This window comes from Sabethes cyaneus, chromosome 2, assembly GCF_943734655.1.
Source record: "Sabethes cyaneus chromosome 2, idSabCyanKW18_F2, whole genome shotgun sequence".
NCBI lineage: Eukaryota > Metazoa > Arthropoda > Insecta > Diptera > Culicidae > Sabethes > Sabethes cyaneus.
The window spans coordinates 87346250-87373232 of NC_071354.1; the positions used below are offsets into that span (position 1 = coordinate 87346250).

General features: G+C 39.9%; 1 protein-coding gene across 1 annotated transcript; it reads left to right on the forward strand.

The window, feature by feature from the left end:
- The first annotated feature begins 1937 nt into the window (after nucleotides 1–1937).
- On the forward strand, nucleotides 1938–26173 carry LOC128735655 (transmembrane protease serine 9-like). Its single transcript, XM_053830140.1, has 6 exons — nucleotides 1938–2126; nucleotides 22472–22863; nucleotides 24402–24691; nucleotides 24750–25380; nucleotides 25519–25808; nucleotides 25863–26173. The coding sequence occupies exons 1-6, from the start codon at nucleotides 1938–1940 to the stop codon at nucleotides 26171–26173; spliced, it is 2103 nt and encodes a 700-aa protein (XP_053686115.1).
- The last annotated feature ends 810 nt before the right edge of the window (nucleotides 26174–26983 follow it).

The following is a 26983-nucleotide window of genomic DNA, read 5'->3' on the forward strand; positions in this document are numbered from 1 at the left end:
CAAGGTTTGACAACAAAAGTATATCAAAATTATTACATATTCTGCTATTGATATCAACTAGAAAACATGTTTTGTTACCAAGTCAAAATGGCACTTATGATGTATCAGACTTTGCTATCATTTTGTTTTCATTTTTATTGAAAGAAAATGTGTTGACAGATTCCATTTATGATGTAAATAAACCTTCAATATTTAAATTAATCTATTTTCACATAATTTTTTTTCTAGTAAAATGGTTGGTTCAAATTATATGATGATAACAAAATGATGATGATATGATAGTAAAATGACAACGAATTCTTCTTTCTTATTAATATTGTGTAACAGCAAGATTAGTATTCCGTTTGATATATTTGATAACAAAAGTAGTATTCATTTTAATTTTACGGCGTGGAATTTTTGCAATCAATTTTGATATTTTAACCGCTAAGTTGACCAAAATGAAATCATACCGAGTATTCAAAAGCCGTTACATCAAGATATCAAATTTTGTTTTCAATTTGCTCTAAAACTTTACTCGGGTTTACTAACCTATCATAGCGTTTGTAGAGCGATTTCATAGGCACACGTTCGACTACACTATCTGTCACTAACACTGTAAAATAAGAAGGCGATACAAAGACTATGATGACTAGATAGTGCTGCTGGCATACTTTTTACTCATGTATGAGGAAATCAAAGACTTGCCTATCTAGTTCCTTTAATAATCTAAGTTTCTAGTTAGTGCAGCGCCTCTACTTGTCGTAAATAAGAAACCAATGACAACATTTTGATCTGGTAGGATTGTTTACTTAAGCCTAGTATCCAGCTGAAAAGAAAATAGCTCAAGAAAAAATCCTGGTATTTACCGAAGAAATTTTGACAACTGCAAGGCAAGCAATTATCTGTCATTTTTTCTTGTGGTAATAATTGCGCCGGATATTATTCCGTACGGAAAAGTGACGTTTCAATTCACTGGCATGTAAAACTGCGCCATCTGAAAGTAAAACAATATTTCTTGTGAGGTGCATACTGGTAAAGAAATCGCAAACGGAAAATCTTTTCTTCAGCATTTCTTGGCCTATCTTTTTGCTCATTTCTTTTCAGGTCGATACTAGGCTTTAGTGGTGAAAATGTCATTAGGATTGAAAAGCTCTCGAAGATAGAACGCGAGAGACACTCATGTTGAAAACCTAACGTGGTCGAGAGGGCAGCCTGGTTACGTTATCCAACGTTACCGGGGTCGTGCAAAGCAAACCTAACTAAGAGAATGAAATTATGACCTGCAACTACGCAGGGCAATCTGAAATAATCCTGGAATCTCTGGACGTGATTTGGCTAAAAGGTGAGTGAGATTCCACTGAACATGTTATATAACTCTTTGCATGCGCATTGTTTTAGCTGTTACATTTGTCACATGGAAGACAACATCAAGCATGACCCCGCATCGTTCTGGACGTATGTGAAAAAATCGGAAACAGCAAGGCGGAATCCCTCAACGTGTGCACTACAACGACAGCTCGGCGGAGTCACCGCTGGAGTCAGCAAACCTATTCTCATCCTTCTTTCGAAGTGTGCAAAGTAATAACCGACCACCTTCGTCTGAAGCGTATTTGGGTAGTTTACTTTTGTTTGATTTGAATATGTCGTTATTCAACTTTTCTCAGAGCGACGTGGTGTTCAAGTTGCAATCAATTGATGTATCGAAAGGTGCTGGACCGGACAGACTGCCACCGCTTCTCTTCAAAAACTGTGCTGCGGCACTCGCTATTCCGACAACGATTATTTTTAATCTATCTATGTCGGAAGGAACTTTCCTGACTGTTTGGAAGACTGCCGCAATTACACCTGTCCATAAAGCAGGGAATACACTTGACGTCAAGAATTATCGTGGTATTTCGATTCTAAGCTGCTTGCCGAAGGTATTCGAAAGCCTTATCAACGATTCACTTTATCCAATGGTTCATCATACGATCTCGGAATATCAGCATGGGTTTGTGAAAAAGCGTTCAACGATTACTAACCTGATGTCGTATGTTTCTACGGTGACGAATGCACTTAAGAAGCGTCAGCAGATCGATGCGGTCTATGTGGATCTCGCTAAAGCGTTCGACAGGGTACCGCATGCCTTGATGGTAACGAAGCTGGTAAAGTTGGGATTTCCTGAATGGCTGACACGGTGGATACTGTCGTATCTTACCGACCGCAATGCGTTTGTGCGAGTAAATGGAACTAGCTCTCTTCTTTTTGAGATGAAATCAGGTTTGCCCCAAGGAAGCCACCTTGGCCCACTGCTGTACAATCTTTGTGTGAACGATCTGTGCTCCCATTATAAAATCTCCAAAGTTGATGTTTGCTGACGACTTAAAATTTTACCGGGTGGTAGCATTGACAGATGATTGCTACGCTATACAATCCGATATTGATTCGCTGTTGAATTGGTGTACATTGAACGGCATAGAAGTTAATATACAGAAATGTAATGTGATATCATTCTGCAGAAACAGACAGACTACTTTGTTTGACTATAGAATGTAAACAGTCAGTGTCAGCCGAGTCCATTCTGTAAAAGATTTAGGAATTCTCTTCGATAGCAAACTATGTTTTGCTCAGCACGTTGCAGTTACCACTGCTAAAGCATATGCGTTACTAGGCTTCGTCAAAAGGAATACGCAGCATTTCGATGATGTTTATTGCCTGAAGTCTCTCTACTGCGCGATTGTACGTAGTATTTTGGAGAACGGAGCGATAGTGCGGGCACCTTACCATGCTGTCCAGATCAACCGGATTGAACGAATCCAGCGTCACTTCATCCGGTATGCCTTGCGAACGCTGCCCTGGGATGATTCAATTCATTTGCCTCCGTACGAACATCGGTGCGCTCTTCTACGTCTGCCCACGCTGGCAAACAGGAGAAGTTTGCTGCAACGTTTATTTGTCTTCGATCTTCTTGGAAACAATATTGACTGTCCGGAGCTGCTGGAGCGGCTTCAAATCAACGTACCACCTAGGCTTACCCGTCGATCACATTTCTTTCGGCTTCCAATGCATCGCACTCTATTTGGCCAGAACAATCCTATTGGTGTGTGTTGTCGTGAATTCAATGTAGTGTCTGACTCTTATGATTTTAATATTAGTAGAATGACTTTTAAATTTAGAATAAATATATATTAGGAACTGTCTGTGCGATACTATCGAAGACTAGTAAATAAATAAATAAATAAATAAATAAATTATAAACATTCATTCGGTGGGTATGAGTGGTAGGAATTGCTGCAGAGTACTCTCGGAAAACTGATGAACGGATCGGTGAACAACTTAGGGAGAAACTGAACGCGCAGTGGAAGCACCTCCATGATGCGATTAGTACAACAGCGGAAGAAGTGTTGGGTCCTGCTGCTGGAGTCTTTTTCGGTGAGTGGTTCGACGCAGTGTGGCAACGAGTAACTAACGTCAATAATCGAGTCAGAACTTACATATTGGCTGCAACTGTGACACGCCGGAGCAGAGAAATACCGAGATGCTAAAGGTGCCGAAAAAAGACGCTAGCCAGAAAACAGACGGCCAGCATTACAGCAGATTGCGTTCTTGCGGAGGCGAAGAATTGCTTCAAGAAACTTCTTTACAAAGATCAACGAAATCAGGAACCGGACCATATATATTATACCGTGAGACACATATATATTCGAACAACAATCATTTTATGCTTGCAACGGCGTGTACAATTAATACAATTAAACTAATACCATGTGTGTGTCATCATGACTTAAGTCTTACTTGACGTGGTTTCATACGAAGTGTCTCGTTCGGTGTACACGTACCAATGTTCGAGTTACGGTCGTTGATAATAAATAAATTCCGAAACAGTGCTGCATACAGCACAATTTTACGTGACCTCAAACATTCCGGCTTAAAAAGAGGAAAGAGGATACTATACAGTAAAAGGATTTGTCGATACAAGATCTGTTGAAAACCATAAAAAAAACCCGAAAGAAAATGAAGCGTCAGAACTGCAGATGTCAAAAAGGTTGCGACCGGTCCGCACGGAAAATGGTAGTTGAGCTGACTATCAACAGGGAATCTCTTCGTCGAATTTTGAAAAAGGATCTGGATATGAAAGCATTCAAAAAACATTTAATCCATGGATTAACGGAAGCAATAAAACAAAAACGGCAGGAAAGGTGAAAACTGTTGCTCCGTCGGCACGGTGATTCCGAAGTGATCTTTTCTGATGAGAACGGATTGCACCAGGATATCAAAATTCATCAGTGGTCATGATATGGAGAGGCATTTCAAAGAAAGGGAATCTTCCTCCTGTATTTATTGAAAAGGGTATGAAAGTTACCGCAAAATACTATCTAGAAAAGGTCTTAGAATAAAATTTGATGTCTTACGTTCAAGTAATGTATGGTGAAGAATATTGCTGCTTTCAACAGGATGGAAACTCCTGTCCGCACTGCAAATCTTGGGGCGTACATGCAGCTGAAGCTCATGGATTATAAATATCATAATTTAGATGAATTTAAGTTAGTTATCAACAAGATATGGGATGATATTCCGATGGAAGTAGTGCGTGCCGCATATAACAACTTCAAAAAGTATTTGAACCGTGTAATCCAGGCAAAAGGCAATTCAGTAGAGAAATAATTGTTTGTTGCGTTCTGTACCTATGGGCAAACAACTTCTAAAACTAAAATTCGGAATAAGACCTTTATTTACAAAAATATATGACTTTGTTTTTGTTCGAATATATTCGGTACTGGGCTACTCGTCACCAATTAGTTGCGCGTCTCAATACTCGCAAGTCGGTTTCAACCTGGTCGAGGCATCAAGCACGTTGGCCCCTCTATTGCTGAGGCAGGTGGGGTTTTTGAAAAGAACGGTTTTACTGCACAGTCATCCGGCATCCTTGCGACGTGGCCGGCCCACCGCAGTCTCCCAACTTTAGGTGTACGCAGCCTTGGGTTTATACCGTCTTTAGACATTACCCTTCTTTATCGACAGACTTCGCAGCCGGCTGTTAGAGTACAGGAAAATTACGGGGCCAGCGCAACGATTCTACTGATTATACCTAGCAAGCACCACCTAGCCGATATTCGAACATACGACGACTGGCTTGTTAGATCAGCATCGCACCTAGAAACTATGATGCGGGGGCACGTAGTGCTGCCAACATTTCTGGAGGATTTGTCGGAGAGTACAAATTTGATCCGTCGTAGCTTTATGGCCCCCCATAAAACCCGCCTGATACTGCCCCACGAATTCTCTTGCGATTGGGAAAAGACGACGCAACAAAATCCCAGAACCGGAAGAGCTGGACCATTCCAAATACTATTATATACAACGATAAGGAGGGGGAACCTGATTATCAAAAGATCGAAGGTAGCCTGGCGATACAATATTTCGAAGTGCTGTTGAATAGTGAAAAAGATGGAGCTGTTAACAGAAACAGACTATCCATTGAGGATGATGAATCCCAAACTTTAAATGAAGTTAAAGAAACTGAAGAGCTGAAAAACTAAAAGCAACTGGAAAGGACAATATTCCAACAGAACTTTTGAAAATCGGGAACGTGTTGTGTAATTCATTAGGTTATTCTAAAGGTATGAACTGAGGAGAAACCGCTTACGGACTTTTTAAAGGGCTTACATGCCCTATTTACAAAAAAAGCCCATTTCTCTCCTTAATTCTGCATACAGAATTCTCTCGTATTTCCTAGTATATACCAGTGCGGGACGCTCAACGATGGACCAAATGTTCACCTTGCGATAAATGCTCGATAAATGCTGAGAATTCAACTTGCAGACTTACCATTTGTTTATAGACTTCAAGGCAGCGTACGATTCAGTTCGACGAAATGAACTGTGGCAGGTTATGCTTGGACATGGATTTCTACAAAACGGATTAGGCTGATATGTGCTACCTTTGACAATTCAACATCAAGCATCAGAAGGCGGGTGAGACATCGTTCTCGTTTGTAACATTAAATTTTTTGAAGCCCATGCAATGTTGAATAGCAAATTCAAGCAATGTTGAATAGCAAATTAAAAGGTGCTACCCGAAGAGCAGGCGTGCAAAGAAGTGGTATCATCATTACGAAATCTCGCATGCTTCTAGAGTTTTCGAACGACATCGATATCATTGGTATTAACCGTAGAACTCTGGAAAAAATGTACATACATCTTCCATGCTGCGAGGCTAGGGTTTATCATAAATTCTACCGAAACAAAGTATATAGTGGCTGATAGCCAACCCGGTAACAATGTGACAGCTCCCATACAAATCAAACGTACTTAAAACTGCTGGTTCATGGTTCACGACAGATATTTGAAAGCGGCGTAAAAATCAAAGAAAGAGCTTATTATCATTATCAAATCTCTTGTGCATATAAGAACTGAATTGGTTTATTATTTCAATAGAGCATTTTACGAACTGACAACATTATGTCAAGTACCAAAACGTTTCCGTGGTAATGACAATAGCAGCATAACTGGTTCTTCTGTCATAATAAAATGCTCTATTTGGTTCTGTCATGTAACAGAGTGTTTTTTTATATAACTGCAACAATCTCTATTGCTTGTATCTATTCTTGAATTTTGTTTGTTTTGTTACGGGGTAGCTGGTAGCAAGCGTTGTAGCCCCTTGATACTTTTAAAGTGAAATTAATCGTCAACAATTCTGCAAATTAGTCGTGAAGTGAAAAGGTGGTAAGGCTCGATGGTAATTTACGACCATGAAGCGTAGACGTCCAGAAGAGCGACCGATGAGCTCTTAACGTTTTTGAGCATAAGCTCCTGCGACCATGAATCACAAAATATGCCAAGTAAAGTACACCGGGTTTATTCTCAGACCCCCCCTCATTCACCCTTCCTTCATGCTGAATTCTAAATTTACCCACTGAAGCCTCTTAAAAGTGCAAAAATCCGTCCTATAGGTAAGTGTACTGGTCAGAGGAACGAGTGAGTTCTCGTCAGGGACGGCGAATATGGGATAGTACTGGCAGTGAGGAATAAGTGGATAAAGTAGATCAAGCTTTGAAGTAAGGGTAAACTCCAATACACACAAGCGCGCTAAAATTTAATAAGCATATCGCTCATTCAATAGCGATTATAGCAAAAAGAAATGCAGTGCAGGTCATACAGCAAACACCCGGGCGATATCACAATAGATCAACTATACTGGTCGCAGTGATGAGTTCACACAGGAAAAGAAAAAAGGTACACCGAGGCAGGCTGAAATGCGAGGTGAGTTGAAACAGAAGCTTAAGAACTTAGAAAAAACCATACCAAATTGCTTCGGTGTACCATGTACAAAAATGCAAATATTGTGAGGCGACTAAAATGCGGCAGATTAGCGGCGATAATTAATTAACGAAATTAAAATATTTGTTATTATCAATTGTGTTCGAATTCGTTTATAATTGGACCCTTGGCTTGGCTTGGCTAAACCTATGGAGCTCATAGCTTGGTAACAAAAACGTATTGTCCCGCTCTGTTCGATATTATAAAACACCTATGTTACATTAGGATATTTCATTAGGTACTTTCATTTACCATTTTTTTCGTCTAATGGAAAGACTGTAGTTAAAAAATTATCATCAATTGTTTTCACGATACAGTTGAAGTTTTATTAAGTCCAAAGCAACCCCCATGTTTTGTTTTCTTTTTTTTGGGCTAACATAAAGCGAGACAAACTCCTTCTTTGAAAAGTTGAAAAGAAAAACAGCAATATTTTGCTGCATTTTGCTTGTAGAACTTGCTATCCATCCAATAATAGAAATTTTATTACTTTTTGTTTTTTACGGAAATGTAATTTTTTAAACGATTGCTCAACTTGTAAACACCGTGCCACCATTTGAAATCACTGTGTTGTTTCTGTGGAGAACTTATCTACCGGTTTGTATCTTCCTGCTCCTCTACTACTAGCGTGGTTAGGGCAAATAAGCACATTTTTTTCGGGATATTAGATTCCGTATCTACACTAATCGCGGCATAGAGTGTTGCATTTCTCGGAAGGATGTTCGGTCCCTTACTGATGAAGTTTATGAAGTTGTAGTTTTGTTTTCTCTCGTTGCCGTAAAAAAGCCTCGGCAATCAGGAAAGAACACCATTATCCCAGAGATGAAGATGAAGCTACCGTTTTCGAGAGCTACCGGTTGATGATCGGTCGGTGATGTGGTTTGAATTAATTATAGCTAATTTTTTTTCCACCGGCGCGTCTTCCACTTCGGTGCAGGCCACTTTCAATCGGGACGATTTGTCATATGACCTCGCTCGGGCAGGAAAAAATATCGCTGCCAGGCAAGCTGCGGAGACATCCCACAGACAGGCGTCCGCGCGTCTGAAGGATATATGTATGTCTGAGCAATAAATCAATGAGCTATTGGGTAGTTCAATTGAATGGGCAGTAAACGAAGAAAGAGATTATCAACAGGTGCCTCCACAAGTTGTCGTTGATTTATTGAAATAAATCGCTTACTAATACTAATATTAACAAGCCCTGTACTGTGACAGGACAAATTAGTAGGTATCTGGCTTCCAAGAATCTCACTATTCGTGAAAGTCATATCTAAAACGTCAATCACGTAGTTCGATAAAAGTCGCAGCCGAGGGAATTTTTCGAAATATTGCTAAAGCATTTTTCAGTGGGTTGCGAAAGACTTAATAATGTGTTTCGACTACCTATGTTGAAGCCTCTACTTGTTAATCAATCTAATTTTAATGAGTTTCATCATAAGAAAACCACAAGTTAACTTCAATGGCCACTTTCAGGATACGCTAATGGTGGACTTAAACTACTGGTCAATTATACCAACGTATAACTGCTCTGAAAAAACTCAACTTCAATTGCGATATAATATTAAAAATAACTTAGAGATGCCGCTACCGCGATAATCGAAGCGCGCAAAGTTTTCCCATTCCACGTGGTCAGTATTCTTTAAGATCGCTTTAGATCCGCTGTGGTGCACATTGTGCATCACGTCACGATCAGTTGAGTGACGCTGTGATACAAACCGCTTAGGCATGAACCACGAAGCCGGGTGTCATGTACTACAAATTGGTTCAATAATTGTGTACATTTAGTATTCGAAAGCTGAGCTGCAGTAACCGTTGTGCTATTTTGAATTGCATATGCATTTATGTATGAAAAAAAGTCATCATCATCGTCGGCATAATAATTATCATTATTACGGTACAACTGAAATATTCTTGTGAACATATTCAATTAAGAAGAATTGTTCATTCAAGAAGAATTGCATGAATTATTTTGCTCATGTTTACAATTTTTAAAATATTGTACAAAGAACTTCCACATTATTTTGTCTTCTCTGCACGAACAAGAACAAGGTTTTTCGTTACAAAAAATCTAAGTGCTTAATGTATTGCGGATTTTCGGCTTTCCAGTCAGTTTTAAATTGAAAACGGCTTTTTTATACTGCCTGACGTTTCGGCTTTTGGTTTTGGCCTATTACAGTTACCTTTGAAAAAGGCCAAAACCAAATACCGAAACGTCAGGCAGTATAAAAAAAGCCGTTTTCAATTTAAAACTGACTGGAAAGCTGAAAATCCGCAATACAATATGTGTACCTCAGTCGATCTTAACAGCATAAGTGCTTAATTATTTACCTGATTCTCTAGCAATTCTTCACTTTAATAATCACTGTACGGCTATTTTTCCCTAAACATCTCTATCAACTAAATCCAAACTCGTCAGGTCATTTGAACTAACAATCCAACAATTTCCAGATAATGTTATTGCTTCACGCGCAATAATTCGATAATTTATATAAATTAAGTGCCAACAAATTTACAACACAAAACACGCACGCTGGAACGAGAAAAGTACACAGAAATACAAAACCCCAACAGCAAAAACAAGCTGGCACTACATCAAGAGGAAAATTGCTGCCCACCGCCCGACCTCCGCAGTGCTAATCCGCTGCTAAATTGACCACAACGAACTCATATAGTACCCGGACAGAACGCACAGCAAAACAACACAGACAGCAATCAGCAAGTGTCAAGCCCCGTCATATTTTTCATACCTAGCCTAGCAGATCGGACGGACCTCCGCCGCCACTGCTACCACCCCGGTCTCCTTCGCTGCAGTGCCCAACCACACCGTCCGTCAATGATCACGGGACCCAGCGGGAAGCCTTTTTTAATTCTCCGGTATTAAATAGAGCATAAATCACCCCCGGTTCGTGCGCCGCCGTGCAACAGGTGAACCGAACGACATACGACGATAGCGATAATAAGTACCGTGAATTCGGGTGAAATTGATCACTTTTTCTAATATTTTTAAAATATCTTTGAATAGAAACATATTTAGGAAGATGATTCAATTTTAAAATAAGTACTGTAGTGCTGGCTACACGACAGTATCATCTATATCTTATATAAATAGTTTTATTTTAGATAAAACTTAATGTAATCGTGAAATTGAAAATTTACAAATAACGGGTGAAATTGATCACGTAGAAATCAAGACGATATTGCTATTAAACCATACGCTCTGACAGCAATAACCTTACGTGCAGTATAAAATCTGGCGTAATCGAGATATTGCCTGTATGTAGGCAACAATGTCGCGTACAGCAACTAGCACAAAAATCAAACAGTCAGCTCTACATTAGCATGGTTGATGCATCTGCTAAATAAATATGAACGATAGAAAAGATATTAAGCCAATTTTAGCATCGTAATCGTTTGTTTTTGTTTAAACATTGCTGTATATATGTGTAAATGTACGATTTTCGTATACAATCTTCACCAATCTAGTGAAACAAATAATTTAATTCTCCTCATATACGGGAGCTTGACTGTCTCTTTGAATGTGTAGTTGCATTTCGCTATGTAAGCACAAACCGATCTCTTGCACTCTCATGCAACTGCCATATGGAGCGTTTGTAAAATTTGTGCGAAGTATTGTCTGTCTTTTGCACCCTTTTATAAATCTCCATTCTGCTTTACAGAAAGAATAAACTTTCGCAGGTGGCAGCTCCATTTCGCACCCATAGCGATCTAGAAATCTATGTTGCCTCAGTTCATGATGTTATCAATCGTTTTATTTCGTAAAAGGTCAAATCAAACAATTTCTGTCGCATAATTTTATTCATGGAAATTATCAAAGCACAGCCAGATAATTAGAGAATCGAATTAGTTCTATCAAAATTTCCTTCTGCAACGAAATTTGTGTTAACAGCAAGGAGTTTTATCGGGCATGTTGAAAATTGCGATTCGATCAAAATAGTAAATTTTAAAAAATCAAGCCATTTACAAGATCAATCTTGCTGAAAGCCGAGTGACTTTGACCTGTAACTCAATCTTTATATGAATGGGTGCATATTCAGCTTTATGAATCAGTATAAACGTAGAATAAAGAGTTTTTTACTCGTTAGTCCAAGCTGATCAATTTCACCCGACTGATCAATTTCGCCCGAATCGACGGTAGTCTTATAAACAGTTTATCGCCTCCCGGTTCAACTGGAACCAAAAATTACCGGGTGCCCTTCCACCGCTCCGCTGACACCCACACCCACACAGATAAAAACGTATGGTCGAGTACTTCGAGCTTTTCACCGTAAACTGCCACGATGAGGTGATAAAGTGTAGATAAGACCGCCAGTCCACTGTTCCGTCCGGATGGCTTCCGAACCACGGTAACCTCTCATTTGGCACGTTCATACGGTACGGCACCCCCGAAGAATACAAAAAATCAAGCGGCAGTGAAAGAGAAAAAAAATCACTGTCATTAATTTTGTTTTCATATGTTATTACTACTGTTATTATGATGTTTCCATTTATCATAAATTACCTGTGGAAAGCCCGCATGGACTTATTTTTCTCGTAAACCGAGTGGCATACGGCACAACTTCGTACGGAACTCGGCGGCGGATCGGTAAGGAGCAGCAAAGAGGGTTCCGAGTGAGTGCATCGTTGGACGTTCGTACAAAAGTTAGCAACACGGGGAGACATCATGCGTGAAAATTCTCTACACTCCCACCGTCAAGCATTCCACGAAGCTGGCTGGCTGGCTGCAGTCAGTGGCTTTTTCGGAACGGAAAAGCATAACGCACAACTCGCGCCATCAGCTGGCGGCGTTTGGCGATTGGAGCCACTGCCGGCTGGTGGCCACACATTTTTCACGCACCGTGCCTACTATACCGGCCGCCAACACTGAGCCACTGAGTGTCGAGACAACGCCCTGAACTAGTAAATCTACGCGCCAACGCAAAGCAACCACAGCGAAATGTGCTGTAATGGTTTTTCCACTCAGATGAGCAAGTAAACGCTTTTCAGTAGTGAAAGCATTAATCTTTCGGGTTGAAGTTTTTAATATCATTTCCTGGAAACCGTATCGCCGTTTTTGACGTTTCGAGCACACTTGGTCGGAAAGCGGAATCTAACATCCGTTGCTTGAGATGTAAAATAAGAATTGCAATGGTAGAAGGGTTTATGGCAAAATTTAACAACAAAAACCGAATTTAATACACTCTAAATGCATATCTCCGGTTTCATTAGTGCGTTTTACATTTTACCAGTGGTTCAATTGGAAACTATTTGGTTATATACCGAAAAATAATCATTTAGTTCAAACAAAGGAACTTTTGTGCAATCGTGTTTTGAACATTTTTCCACGTCGGCGCATGGTGCCCAATTCTGCGCTCCACACATTTCAGTCAAAACTTGCTATGATTTTTAAGGAAAACATGCGGTGCGTTGAATTAGGAACACTGCGCAGAATTAGGTGGGTCTCTACAGCGAATCGTAAACAAATAGCACACTTTACTTTTCGTTTTTACAATAAGTCTATAACGATTTTGTTAATATATACAGGAATCCCCCGAATAACGCGATAGATGGTGCCGTACGCCCATCGCGATATCTCAGCGGTCCATTAACCAATAAAGTTGATTTTTGGTAGTTGACTAGGTTGTACCACATACTAACAATGTACCAAAAATCAACTTTATTGGTTAATGGACAACTAAGAAATCGCCATGGGCGTACACCACCACCCACCGCGTTATTCGGGGGACTGCTGTATGTAACAAAATATACAATGTAAACCATCTTCTCAACAGGTCCAATCAGTATAGGCAGGGCCGGCGCTTCCCTTAAGCAAAACAAGCTGCTGCTTGGAGCGCTACTTTGAGGGGGCCACCATTTCGGCTACGTTAAAAAAACTAGAGCATTAAATAAATAAGCGGCTAATATAAAATTCTCCTCCTTCTTCTTTAGCAGCATATTGTATCTAGAGTGTCTTTCCGCTGTATTTGGGCCTGGGCTACGGTCCTGGGTCGCCAATTATTCGTTGAGCGTCTCGACAGAAGCAAATCGGCTTCAACCTGGTCGAGCCATCTAGCACGTTGGGTCGCTCTATTCCTAATGGTGATGGAGATCTTGAAAAGAACAGATTTTGCTGCACAGTCGTTCGGCATTCTTGCGTCGTGACCGGCCCATCGTATTCCCCCGGCTTTCTCCAGATCTATTACGCGAATCTCTTTCAGTTCGCGGTTCATAAGCCGTGGTTCAAAATCCGTGTTGCAGTGCTGTAAAGTTACCGTCTTGATTGTTCTGATGATGGTGATGTTCTGATGGTATCATATAAGCGGGGTGGGAAGGTCGTATTGACGCTATTAAACTATTTAGAAATGTTTCGGATGATAGTTTTGAATCTCTTTAAAATCAGCAATCAGCAGATTCATCTTTCGTTGAAGCAGCAAGGTATAAAGACGAATTTTCTGAAGCAACAGAAATTTAAAACCGAACTTTTTTGGTTTCGAAGGTTTATCATTCTGATAATGGGTTTCAATAATCCGACAAATACGCGAGAGAAATGGCGGTTAACTGTGACTTTACCGTGTCGCTTATTTTCGAGGATTGAATTCGCTGTGGCAGGAGCTTTTTTAAATAACGCAAATGACGAACCGATTCTACTCTGAAATTTAGAGTAGATAGCTTTAACTCTGTTTTAGATACTGCTATCAATCTTATTGAAACACTTTTTAAATTGTTATAAGTAGTAGAAATTTACATTTACATGTTGTATGCTTCAAATCTAGATTCAAATAATTAAAGAACCATCAGAAAATGCTTTCAGTTTCAGGAAGCATGGAAAATAATCTTTTTCTCCCGAATCGTACAAATACCTGCAGGAATCTTAAACATGTTTCGACTAATGCTAAGCATTCGATGGATTGCGATACTTTTACTGTTTGTTTTATGGTTAGGAGCGATTAGTCTGGAATAAAAAGTAAAATTGCAAAAATGCATGCAAAAATTTTTTCTAAAGGCTGCATAGAAAGCGTCAAATAAACTATTTGATAATTTTTGACGTCATAATAAATGCAATATATCTATCCGAATAAATCTTCCTTATTTTTACTACTGAATTCTGGGGCGCCATTGTGAGGATTTGCTTGGAGCGACAAATTGGCTAGCGCCGGCCCTGAATATAGGACTTCGTTTGAACCTTATAAGGGGCAATCCTCCAATTCGATCAATCTGTAAGAGTATCTTTAAAGTGAGGGAAATGATTAGTGATAGATAAATTCAAGAATAAATCATAGATTTATACTTCCCTCATCACTCCAGCATCACTCCGCTTTAAAGATTTTTTAAATTTCTGTCCGAATCACTGCTGGAATAGATACTTTTAATACGTAGGACTACGTCTTACCGCTAGGTGTCATTTCATAATTTAGATTCTAGTTACCATCACGAAAATATGAAAGATTTTAAACGCTCTAAGGTGTAAATTTTAATGGTTCAGTTACCGTTCGATTCATAATAGGGGAAGGGCGGTAAAGACGGACACCTTAAGGTAAAGACTCAATATCTACTCAAATATAACTGTATTGATCCCAATTTTCGTATAAACTGAACCTTTAAGTCTCTGTCTAATAAAGTTACAACGTGTGCTAAAAAATTTCTTCCAAAATTTATGCTTTTTTTAATATTATAAACATCATGTATAAATCAGAGTTTCTGCGCATGGGCGGGAAAGACGGACACTTGATATGGGAAAGACGGACACTCGCAAAAAGGTGTCACGCGTCGTTGAATTATCAGTATTAAGAAAAATTAACATATTTTATCATGTATTTAGGAAAGTATTGGTTTGGCAAAACCCCTTTCCCGATCCCCCTTTTGAGCGAGAAAATAGAATGGTTCCCTTCAATATTTTAATTGGTGACGAATTAATCGTTTCTAAAAGTTGGCTCATTCCAACTGTTATATGACTTCTGGTTACTTTTACATATATAATATGTAAGTATTTGCAATGTTAAATCGTTGTTGGGCAAAATGGGTTCAAAATCTGTGTGTCCGTCTTTCCCTACTGTTGGGTGTCCGTCTTTCTCGACTTGGATACCATTTTTTCAAACTTCAATAAATTTTTACTGAATATTCAAAAATTCACTAGGTTTCCAATGGATATTCAGTGAAAGATCAAACGCAATGTCGTTGGTTTAGCATGAATATGTTGTTTTTTAACGATTTACCAGCTATTTTCTTCACGCACAAAATTACATCGGTTAGCGTATATACGCATTTTTTCTTTGTTTTGCTTATAAATTTGTCAGCTACGCTGCTAAAAATCGGCAGTTTAGTTCAAAAGTGTTAATTCAATCTATAAAAACATTTCCCATAATTGATTTGCTTCAAAAAATTATTGTTTATGAAATATGACAAGTGTCCGTCTTTCCCGCAGTGTCCGTCTTTACCGCCCTTCCCCTAGATGTAGCGATTATGTGGAATTTATTATAATTTACTTTTTCAGCCACTAAATAGTAAAACAAACCAAAGATACACTCAAGTACTTTTTTTACACGGTTTGGTTTTTCGATTATTAGGAACGGGGCAACTTAGGGAACTCCAGCCATCCCAAGCCCCTACCTAGCGCCTCCACGTGGCCTTACCCGGTAATGCTCTATTGAGTAGCCAAGCTAGGAGGTGCGATGATAGGTGGTTCCCGGATGCCTGATCTCAAAACTGCGGGTTTGGATGACGGCTGAGCCACACGACCTTGTTAGTAGGTAAGCTTAACACAAGTTATTTTAATTATTTGTTTCGTGTTAGCTCATGGAGCAAGCACCTCCTACTGTACAGTTAAAACTCAGGACGAAGAAAGTTTAAATAATGATCATGGATACCAGAAGAAAAATAAATTAATAATGGAAACACTCATGTAAACTCAAATGATGCAACTCTATTCCGTTTGAAGGACTGCTGGTGATGGCAATTATCGCCAAAAATGGTTATCGATAACAATCGATATTTCCCGTCATTTTATCGATATTATCGATAAGTATCGATAATTTTCAATACAAACCATATATTGACAGGCGAGGCCAACCAAGGCACTGGCAGCGTTCCTTATACTCTATGTGTGTGACAGTAACCAACATGAATATGTTGAGCTTGATTGGTTAGGTTATTCGAGTTGAGCGCTGAACCCCGCTTATGCGAAATCCACCCTATGCTTATGCGAAATGTCTAGCAGCGAAAACTTTTTTCTTCCAGCCTTTCTGTCAAATATTTTCCCGCTGTTACCCGCTTAGGCGCGTCCGGCAGAAATCGAACAAAAATCTGGCAGCAAAAAACTTTTTCTGCCAGACATTCTGACGGATTTCTGGCCGCCGTCACCCGTGAAAACTAGCAGAAATGCAACATCCGATTCGGGCAGAAATTTTTGCCCTGTTTTTCTGCCGGATTTCTGTTCGATTTCTGCCAGAGGTTTCGAATAAAAAGCGGTTTTGCACCTTTTTGGAGGGTAGCAGCAGCGGACTGTAGCAGCAAGAAGCGTGCAATAAACAGGTTAGCAATTAAATTATACCTACTTTATCATGTTCCATATTATTCTCTTACCTTTTGCCCGAAACTGCAAAACTGATGAACCCACGGTACTGCTAGGCTGCCATGTTTATGCAGTCAACATCTAACCATTTGCGTAAATGAGACAGCATGACACCGCCATACATTCTGTTCTTTTCACGCTGCAAAGCCGGTATTCTGGCAGATGGGTATTATTTTCAAATCTTAGCCAGATTTTTGCAAATAATACCCACGCCAGCAGTAGACGTTGGCTACTGTCAAAGACATAGAGTAAGGATAGGATTGCCAGTCTTTGGATGAACCACTTTTCTCCAGCCTCAAAGTGTCACATTTGACATAAAAAGAATCGAGTGAAAAATGAAGACTGGTTCTTTTCGATTTCTGCCAGGCATCCGATTTTTTCGTAAGCGGGTACCCGTGAAATCAAGCAGTAAGGCAACAACCGTTTCTAGCAGAAACTTTGCCTTACGCGGTTTTGCTCAGATTTTTCTGCCTCGATTTCTGTCAGCCATGTCGAACATGTTGGCAAAGCCTAAACTCATCGACATTCTTAGACAAAATTTTCTAAGTTTGTACAAGAATGGTGGCCTTAAGGGTGAATCGCATGGTGAAGAAGTGAATGCGGGTGTTTAATAGGAGGGGAGGGGGGGGGGGGGGTATGTCATATAACCAAGAGTTTAAAAATATCTATAATTATCGTTAATCCGAAAATTTTATCGATGATCGACGATGCCTCGGAAATATCGATATGCTTGCCATCCCTAGTGGTAAGATTGTTCTATTTTTGTCTATATATCTACATATAATGTATATTCATATAACACATATCTTATTACATTGCCATATTCCATCATTATCGTAAAGGGAAAGGAGCATCAGGCTATCGAATGAATCGAAGACTGGATGAGGAATGTCCCAACCAGCCCAAGTCATATAAGGTCGGAGAGGATTTTGACGCGCCCTTCTAGCACACAAATCCTCACGCAAGAGAAGTTTGCACGGCGAAGTTATGTATTTAGAAACCGGAAGTCTATGCTGGAAGGAGTGTGTTATATTCCCGTGGAATCATATAAGCGACATTGCATATAGATCCACCCAACCCCTTTTAGTCCTTCACGAACAGCATTGACATGAAAGTTGCTAGGTAAATAAATTCGATTCTGCAGTAATTCTACTTGCATATAATGGGAAACCCTTGAGGTGATGGTGGCTAACCCCATACATACATGCATACATGTAGGGTTGCCAGTTGTTCATATTAAAAACTAACCACGTTAGTTTGCACGACAGTTACCATAGGCATAATTGACCGCTTATACATACACGCAGTGGGGTTTCAACAGCTATGATTACAATGCACCTTTGAGAAAAATTACCTTTGATTACTATACTGATTACCTCTGATTTCCATTAATTTTGGTTAATCATGCTCTTGTTAAAATTATCATTGATTATTGTACTTATTACTATTATTTATGTATTACGTTACGTGGATAATTACATAAGTAATCTGTGATTCCTGCGCACTTATGCGCCTTACTGGAAACCCCCTGCGCACACGCAATTTATTGTTACTGTTAGTGGTTTCCCAATATCCTGTTTTAGAGTTTTCAAACTGGGGTAAATAAACCACTAAAACAACCACAAATTATCAATCTCTATCTGTCAGCAGAGCGCACACTTCCTTTCACTGCTATAAACTTTCGTACGCTTATAGAAAACGATTAAGTTATACATAAGATAAATTTATTCTTTTCTTGAGTAAAATTGTCATATTTTTTGCTTTCATACAAATAACTTCCATAAGCAAGTTGCTAACTGCATGAAAACATGGTGGTGGTGTCTCAGATTCAACTTTCAACTTTTTCTGAACATAATCTATATTGTTATAGACTGTTACATGCAAATTATGAATATGTACATATGAATATGATAAAGACCGTTGCAGTTGCTAAGTACTTTATGTTCAATAGGTTATTCAGAGTCAATAAAACTAGTAAGTACTTTCTCACTTTGACGACGTGAATAAACGCTGATCGAAAAGTTCTCATCATTTGCATCGGTTGCGGCGGAAGGGCCGTACCGGTGATGCACTGCCGATGGATTTACATAAAAATGTACTTCTAATATGGTGCACCTTGCTTTCCGTTTGGCCGACGACAATGCCGATGGCAGGCGCGCACCGCACCATAAAAGCACTCCCACCATCATCACTTGGCCGCTGCCTAGCTATTGCGGATTCGGATGTACCAATATAGACAGAAGCAGACGCTGCTGGTTGCAAAATATTCCACCTGCACTGACCAGCGGGGTGATTTTGTTGACCAATCCGCCCTACTAACCTGATTCTGTCGTTCAGGTGGCCATTGATTTAGTTCATCCAGCAACGATGACTATAAGCGGACTGAATACTTCCCCGCTCCCCATTTCGTAGCTGATTCAGGTGCACAACTCCGAAGCACGCTGTAAGCGGGTTTACACGAGTACTACTAGCCGCTATCGCACCCATACGATTTCGATTACGGCGCAAAAGGGAATCGCATGGCTCAGACGGCTATATCTACCGGCGAATCAACGGGAAATAGATTAAGTTCTAATCTAGGAACGTTAAACATTGACTTGCTGGCCGTGGCTATCAACTTCTGTCAGAGGCTGACAGATTGAAGTCTAGACCAATCAAGAGTGACGTCACGCAGGCCTCATCCGAACAAAGATACGGCGGAGCACAGCTGAGCTGTTTAGGATAAGTACAAAATTATCAATGATGGAAGGTTTGCGACGTGAGTGGAATTCAGACAGCAATCAGCTACTGACGCTATGGAAGTCATATCGTATCATAAGTGTGATAGACTAGAAACCGTGTCACGATGGAAAATGCGACAGTCATAAAATACCAACGTACAACCAAACCACCACCGATTTCCATCCAGATTCGAAGGGGTATTGCAGCAAAAAAGCACTATGTGGTCGTAAAAGCACGCGTACTTGGTAGTCCTCCCCATCGGCCATTAAGACGTGCTGGCACGTGCGTCGCGTTTCCGCTGGCTGACGGACGGGTCGAGATCACATATCCCGTAATGTGCTAACTCTCACTCTTTCGAGTATGCGGGGTCATACCAACCGGTCTTTGAAAGTCCAAGCGACAGATAGAAATCTAGTTTCGATTTGGAAAACGGTAAATAGATGCGTCAAAACACAGACCACAGTCTACAGGTTCGTGATACCACGAGACGATCGTTGCGACTAAGCCAAACAAGATATGCGAGCGACTTTCTTCATTCATAGATTTGCTTTCCGAGATTTTATCTGCTGGCTCGGCGGGGAAAAATATGTGACCGACCGTTTTTAGTTTTATTTCGTTGGAGATGTGATATATGCACGACGTGCATGGTCTTAACGTCCACCAGTGTCGAACTTGGAGCGTGTCTCGTTTTGGGTTTGGCTGAAAACTCGCTATCTGGGCGCGCGAATTTCTTCGAAACGTGCCGTAATTGTTCACCGTCCGCTGGACGACCGACACGACGGCTGCCTGGCTGAATGAAAGGAAAAAGTGAATTGTGTGTAGCTGACGGCCTTTGACAGGTAGATGCCATTGCATGTTTTGTGCATTTATTCTGGGAAGTCGTCCAAATTTCAGACTAGGTCTCTTGATACGCGAACTGAGACCACTTTATAAAGGGTAAAACTTTGGTGTTCTGTTTAAGAAGCACTTACTATTTTGTTTACAACACGTACAATTTTAGCAATTTGATAGTAGATTTTCTCCAGATTATAAAGATTAGATTGGATTCAAGTGACACGCATGCAATCTCCATTCCAATCACAAACGAATTAAAAAGTTTTTTTGTTTTGTGCTCGAAGACAAGAAAATGTTCAATACTACAATTTGTATGCAGCGATTAGCTTGATGTTATTAATGACAAAATTTCATAAATTTGACATTTTCATACTTTGCCCAGTACTGCAACATTCTCCATTTCAATAAACGCACTGGCTGAGGAAAAATCAATATAAAAAAATTAATACAAAAATCTCGTAAAAAAAGAAATTTTATATAACGAATACAATTACAATGTAAACATCATACTCAGAAATCAGAACTCGCAAAGAACTGTAATACTCTGGAAAATCAAGTCCGACGTTACCGGCCCCTTTTCGAAACTCCGCCAAAGCGTGTTCGGTCGACCCTACCTAGGGTTCACTTGTTACTGGCAGCTCTCATCATTATGCCTCCCAAAGCATCGGTTTAATTCGATGTCGTAACTGAACTACTCGCCAAACACCGGAAATTGTTTTCGTTATAGACAAGAAAATGAAGAACGCGCAACGCAAGCACACCGAGCTGCTCAATTTGAACACACCCAGATGCCGCGCCGGCCGATCCGATCGTCACTGCCACCTCCGCAGGCTACTCTACTCGTTTCTATCATTATTTCATTCATGTTCTCTCGTCCACGGCGGGGACAGAAATTAGCAGAGCACACCACTCACTCGCAGCGAGTTCTACTTCGTCGGGTCACATTGGGGTCATTACACTGGAGTTCCCCACCCAAAACCCGGCACAGCCTACCTACCTCACTGTTCAATCACAGTCAATCGGAACGCGTGCATGAGCGAGCGCGCACACATACATACGCACACACACATCGAAATGTGGACTTGTTCCCTAGCGGGAAACGGAACCAACCGTGAGGTGTAGGTACATCCAGAACATCGGAAGATTATTTTTTCTCTCGATTATCATCAACCAACGTCATCGGATCAGCCCGGTAAGCAAAGTCATACGAAGCTGGTGGTGCCAGGAAACATGTTAACAAATTTTTGACATATTAATGATTGAATTATTGTAATCAAACTTCCCGCTATGAATCATCCGCGCATCAGATCGGATGGTGCTTGGTGCGGTTTCGCACCGACAACGGAATGATGAAGTAAAATTGCGGTTCAAGGTAGGCAACCCGCAACGGGTATTGGTTTGCTATGTGATTAGAATGGTTCACGAGTGAAATTTATGTGATGTTACTGTTTTAACAGTTTGTTGTCATCGGTATTGGAAAGAAATTCAGGGCCAAATTGCACAGTTACCATCGTGTCAATCAAATCGATACTAATCGATGATTTTTTTTGTCATTTTACCTTCAAAAGTGTTGAGAAGTTCAATGAAGTAAACTGAAAAAAGGGTTTCACATCATTTACATCAAATTATGTTAGCAAAACAATCAGTCTATCGAAACTGTGCTTGTGCGAGAGTATGTTATCACCTTTTAGACAGAAAAAGTACCACTTTTGAAGAGAACAATTTCTTGCAGTTGGCAATCATTACAAGTAACAATGCTACGCAACATAGTTCATAGGTTGCTCTGCATTCTTTGTTGTTTCAAAGCCATATCAACGCAAAACCTAGGTAAACCACCACAACTTTTTGTTTGTTTTCCAAATACAATTTATTACAAACCGCAGAATGTTTAACACCAACGGCGAAAAGTGGAAATTGCGTAAGCATAAATCACTGTCCGATGCTGTTAGTACTAGCGAAAAGCATCTTCATTTCTCAGGATAGTAATGAACTACTGAGGAAGAGCATATGTGGAAAATTCATGGTAAATTCAATGCTTCATATTGTTGAAAACTCTAAACGATTCTAATTCCAGGTTTGTTGTGAAGAACCCTCGGCCATCGAGTCGGAAACACGGACAAACACCTTTCCACTTCCAACTACTACCACAACTACTGAAGCACCGACAACTATTGAGGCACCGACAACTAGTGAAGCACCGACAACTGTTGAGGCACCGACAACTAGTGAAGCACCGATACGCCCACGCACGGTACCAGCACTACCGAATGAGACGGTTTGCGGTATCGACAATGTGGGTGAACGAATCTACGGAGGGACCGTCACTGAACTGGACCAATTCCGATGGACCGTTGCTTTGGAGTACAACACAAATGGTTCCAGGAACATAAAATGCGGTGGAACACTGATCAACACACGTTTCGTTATCACAGCTGCACACTGTGTTTGGAAAATTACACCTGAACAGTAAGTATTCCGTAAACAATCGTGCCAAAGGGAATCTTCACAGACATAAACAGAAGGTGGCGCTAAGGCCCTAAAGCGCGCAATTTTAATTTACAAATCCACTGCATGCTATGGTCTTTATGAGCAATGATTCGAAAAACATCTACTGAAGGCTGTGGCACTGATACTGCAAACAGCGAGTTTGGAAGACGTAAATACCCAGTGATTGACATCTTTTCTCCTCCGCTGAGTGTACAATAAAACGGTTTTTTTTTTGTTTTTTCAAAAGCAAGAGGCAGAAGGAGAAGATAGTTCGTTTATGTGTTCTAAATACTCATAAATTTCCGCTAGGTTATAGAATCACAATATTTAGTTGGGTAGTTTTTTTGAGTTAACTTTTCAACCAGAATCTTGTTCGTTGATTAACATGTATTATTTATTGAATGGTAATTATGCAAAGCGCTGAAAGCTTGGCAAATCTATATCGGTATTTTAAGATTAGTCACTGAAACTTCGTGATGGCTGTCTTGTTATAAAACTTGACGGAAAATATATCAAAACAAAGCTTGCATCAATTGCATTTTGCGATGAAAATTGCAAAATGGCTAGAAAAAGCCGACTTGGGCCAGCACGCTATTCCTCATTATGCAACCTTATCAGATCCCTGTATACTGCTCAATACCGACACCGGCCACGTCCGAATGCAGGTCATTCTTTCATAAACCCAATAAATTGGTAGCGGTTATTAACATTATTTTTTCATCAGTAGAAAGAGCAGTATAATATTACTAAATTACGAACAACGAGTACGGACGCACTCGAAACAACATCATTTTGTGTTAGGTATCCGTCAAAAGTGAAAAAGAGAACATTCGCGCATTAATTTTTTCTGAATATTCTGGAATTTTTTTGTTTATAAAAGATGATAACTTTTGAACGAATGGTCAGAATGTTGTGATATTAATACCAAAATGTCAAGAAATCTGAACACGTTTTTTTATATTGTCAATTCAGAACAAATTTAGTATGTGGCTTTGAAGCTTCAAAAGCCAAGGGCGTCTACGGGCGGCCTTACCCGTTAACACTCTAAGAATACTAGTCTATTTAATACTGATGTCAGGTCAGTAGATATTTCGCGAAATTGGTTTTTTCAAATCCTCTTCGTTCCGGCAAGAATCAAACACAGATAATGTGAAACAGCGCTTCAAGCGACTGCGCTCACACATACATAAATTAAGGGCATTCTTCTTGATGAGCTATATTATATTGTATAACCTTAAACACTAGACTTACTTACTGGATCTACTTTTACGAAATTAATTTTCCTATCCCAAAAATACCGACTATTGAAATGACAACTCCGGACTTTTGGGTTACACCTTGAACATTTTTTTTTCTGCATTAATTTTTTTATAGCAGATGCAGTTTTATTTGTCGAAAAGAGATGACCAAAGGGAACTTTTCACTAACCATAACACGATCGTTCATGAAAACAATATTGGGTGATGCTTAGTTCAAATATTGATATGATTATTTTTCCATTTTTTTTTCCTTTTTAGATTAACTTTACGTTTGGGAGAGTGGGACCTAGATCGAGATCCCGATTGTGATGAAGACGATAATTGCAACGATCCGGTACGTTTAGAAAAAGTTGACCGAATAATAGTGCACCCAGATTTCAAGAATACTAGAACCAATGATATTGCACTACTAAGAATGACAACGGCTCTACCTGAAAACTACACAAATTACATTCTTCCGGTCTGTCTGCCGAGGACACAGGCACTTCTAAGCAATTTATTTACAAATTACAATGTAACCGTGGTAGGATGGGGAGTTACTGAAGCTGGTAGAATTTTTATTTTTACTTAGGTATATTGATTGAATAGAGTTCCGTTGACTTGCAGGACGCAACAGCTCTCGCAAAATGAGCGTCAGCTTAGTGGTCACCAGTTTGCCAAGTTGTATGAATAGTTTGAGAAGATCTTTAACAAGAACAACATTAAATGAATTACATATTTGTGCTGCATCACCAACGCATCAGATTCGCGATTCTTGTACTGGTGATTCCGGTGGCCCGTTAATAACTAATTTAAACGGTAACTGGTATTTGGTGGGAATTGTAAGTTTTGGTCTACCGTGCAGAGGAGCGCGAAGTCCAGGTGTTTATGTTAGAGTGAGCAGCTACATGGAATGGATAGAAAAAGTTGTTTTAGACAATGAAATACCAATTCCCTTCCCACCCCTGCCACCTATTCCCTTCCCACTTCAAACCACACACTTTAATACCACAAATAATGAAACACCGAAACGTACACGCACGGAAGCAGCACTACCGGATGAGACGGTTTGCGGTATCGACAGTGCGGCCGAACGAATCTACGGGGGATCAACCACCGAATTAGACCAGTTTCGATGGACGGTAGCTTTGGAGTACAACATACATGGTTCCAGGAACATATTTTGCGGTGGAACACTGATCAACACACGTTTTGTTATCACAGCTGCACACTGTGTTATTACAACTACTCTTGAACAGTAAGTATTTCGAAAACAATTTTCAAAACATTTGCAACAAGAAAATTCAACTTTAGAAACAATTGTTTAGGATTATCTGGTCTTACACGTCTTATTAAATAGTTAGAAAACAATTTTTCCAATCGTCATTCTTTCTAGATTGATTCTACGTTTGGGGGAGTGGGACCTGGATCAAGACCCCGATTGTGATGAAGATGATAATTGCAACGAGCCGGTGCGCTTTGAAAAAGTAGACCGAATAATAGTGCACCCAGATTATAAAGGATTAAAAGTACATGATATTGCACTGCTAAGAATGAAAACAGCTCTACATCAAGATTACACGAATTTTATTCTTCCAGTGTGTCTGCCTAGGACACAAGCACTTCTCAGACATCCGTTTACAGACTACAATGTGACCGCGGTTGGATGGGGATTCACTGAATCTGGTAAAATTTTGCTTACATATATCGATCACTTATGAGAGTTCCGTTTACTTACAGGAGAAACAAGTTCTCGCAAAATGAGCGTCAGCTTAGTGGTCACCAGTTTGCAAAACTGCAATAAAAATTTGAAACCATTTTTGCACAACAGTGTTTTAAATGAATCGCACATTTGTGCTCAATCACCAACGTATGAAAAACGTGATGCTTGTCGAGGTGACTCAGGTGGTCCGTTAATCACTAATTTAGATGGCAACTGGTATCTGGTCGGAATTGTAAGTTTTGGTCTAGCATGCGGCAGGACACATTTTCCAGGTGTTTATACTAGGGTAAACAGCTACATGGACTGGATAAATGAAAACATTGATTAGTGAATGCTGGTGAATTTTATGCATTTCTGTCACAATGTAAGTTATCTTAAGATAGCAATTTTGAAGAACATCCTTATTTCTTATTAATGGAAACAACTGTCACAAAAATAAACTTCTTAACGAACTAAATGGCTTTTTATCAAATAAAAGCCCAATTCAAAAACATGAAAACTAGATTTTTATCTTCTACTAGCTGACCCGACAAACTTCGTGTTGCTACAAACTAAACTGTGTTGTACATAAATCGTGAATCTCGGATGACCTTTGTCACAATCTCGAGTTTTGCAAGTTTTTGAGGAGTTCATGGGTGGTTTAATATACAAAGTTTCCTCATAGTAAAGTAGAAAACAACTCCCCATTGCTTAGCCTGATAAAATAAAGCGGATAGCGTATAAATATTCGCCATGATTATATAACATTTCGTCTTATGTTCGAATCTCGGCTAGGCGGTGCTTGCTAGTTAGAGTCAGTAGGATTATTGCACTGGCCCCGTAATTTTCCTGTACTCTAACAGCCGGCTGCGAAGTCTGTCGATAAAGAAGGGTAATGTCTAAAGACGGTATAAACCCATGGCTTTGCTTTTTATATAACATTTCGCCGAATACCATCTTGCGGATCACCACTTCTCGGTTGACCATAACGCGGAATATAGAGTTTCGCGGAATACCATTTCGCGAAATACCTGGGAATAGTGGAAGGTTCGCTTATACACAGCAAAGGACGATACTACTATCGCCATCTTTGATCCTAAGGTAGTTACTACTGCTTATAAATGTTAGCGATTGCAACCATCTGGAAGAATGTATGCGT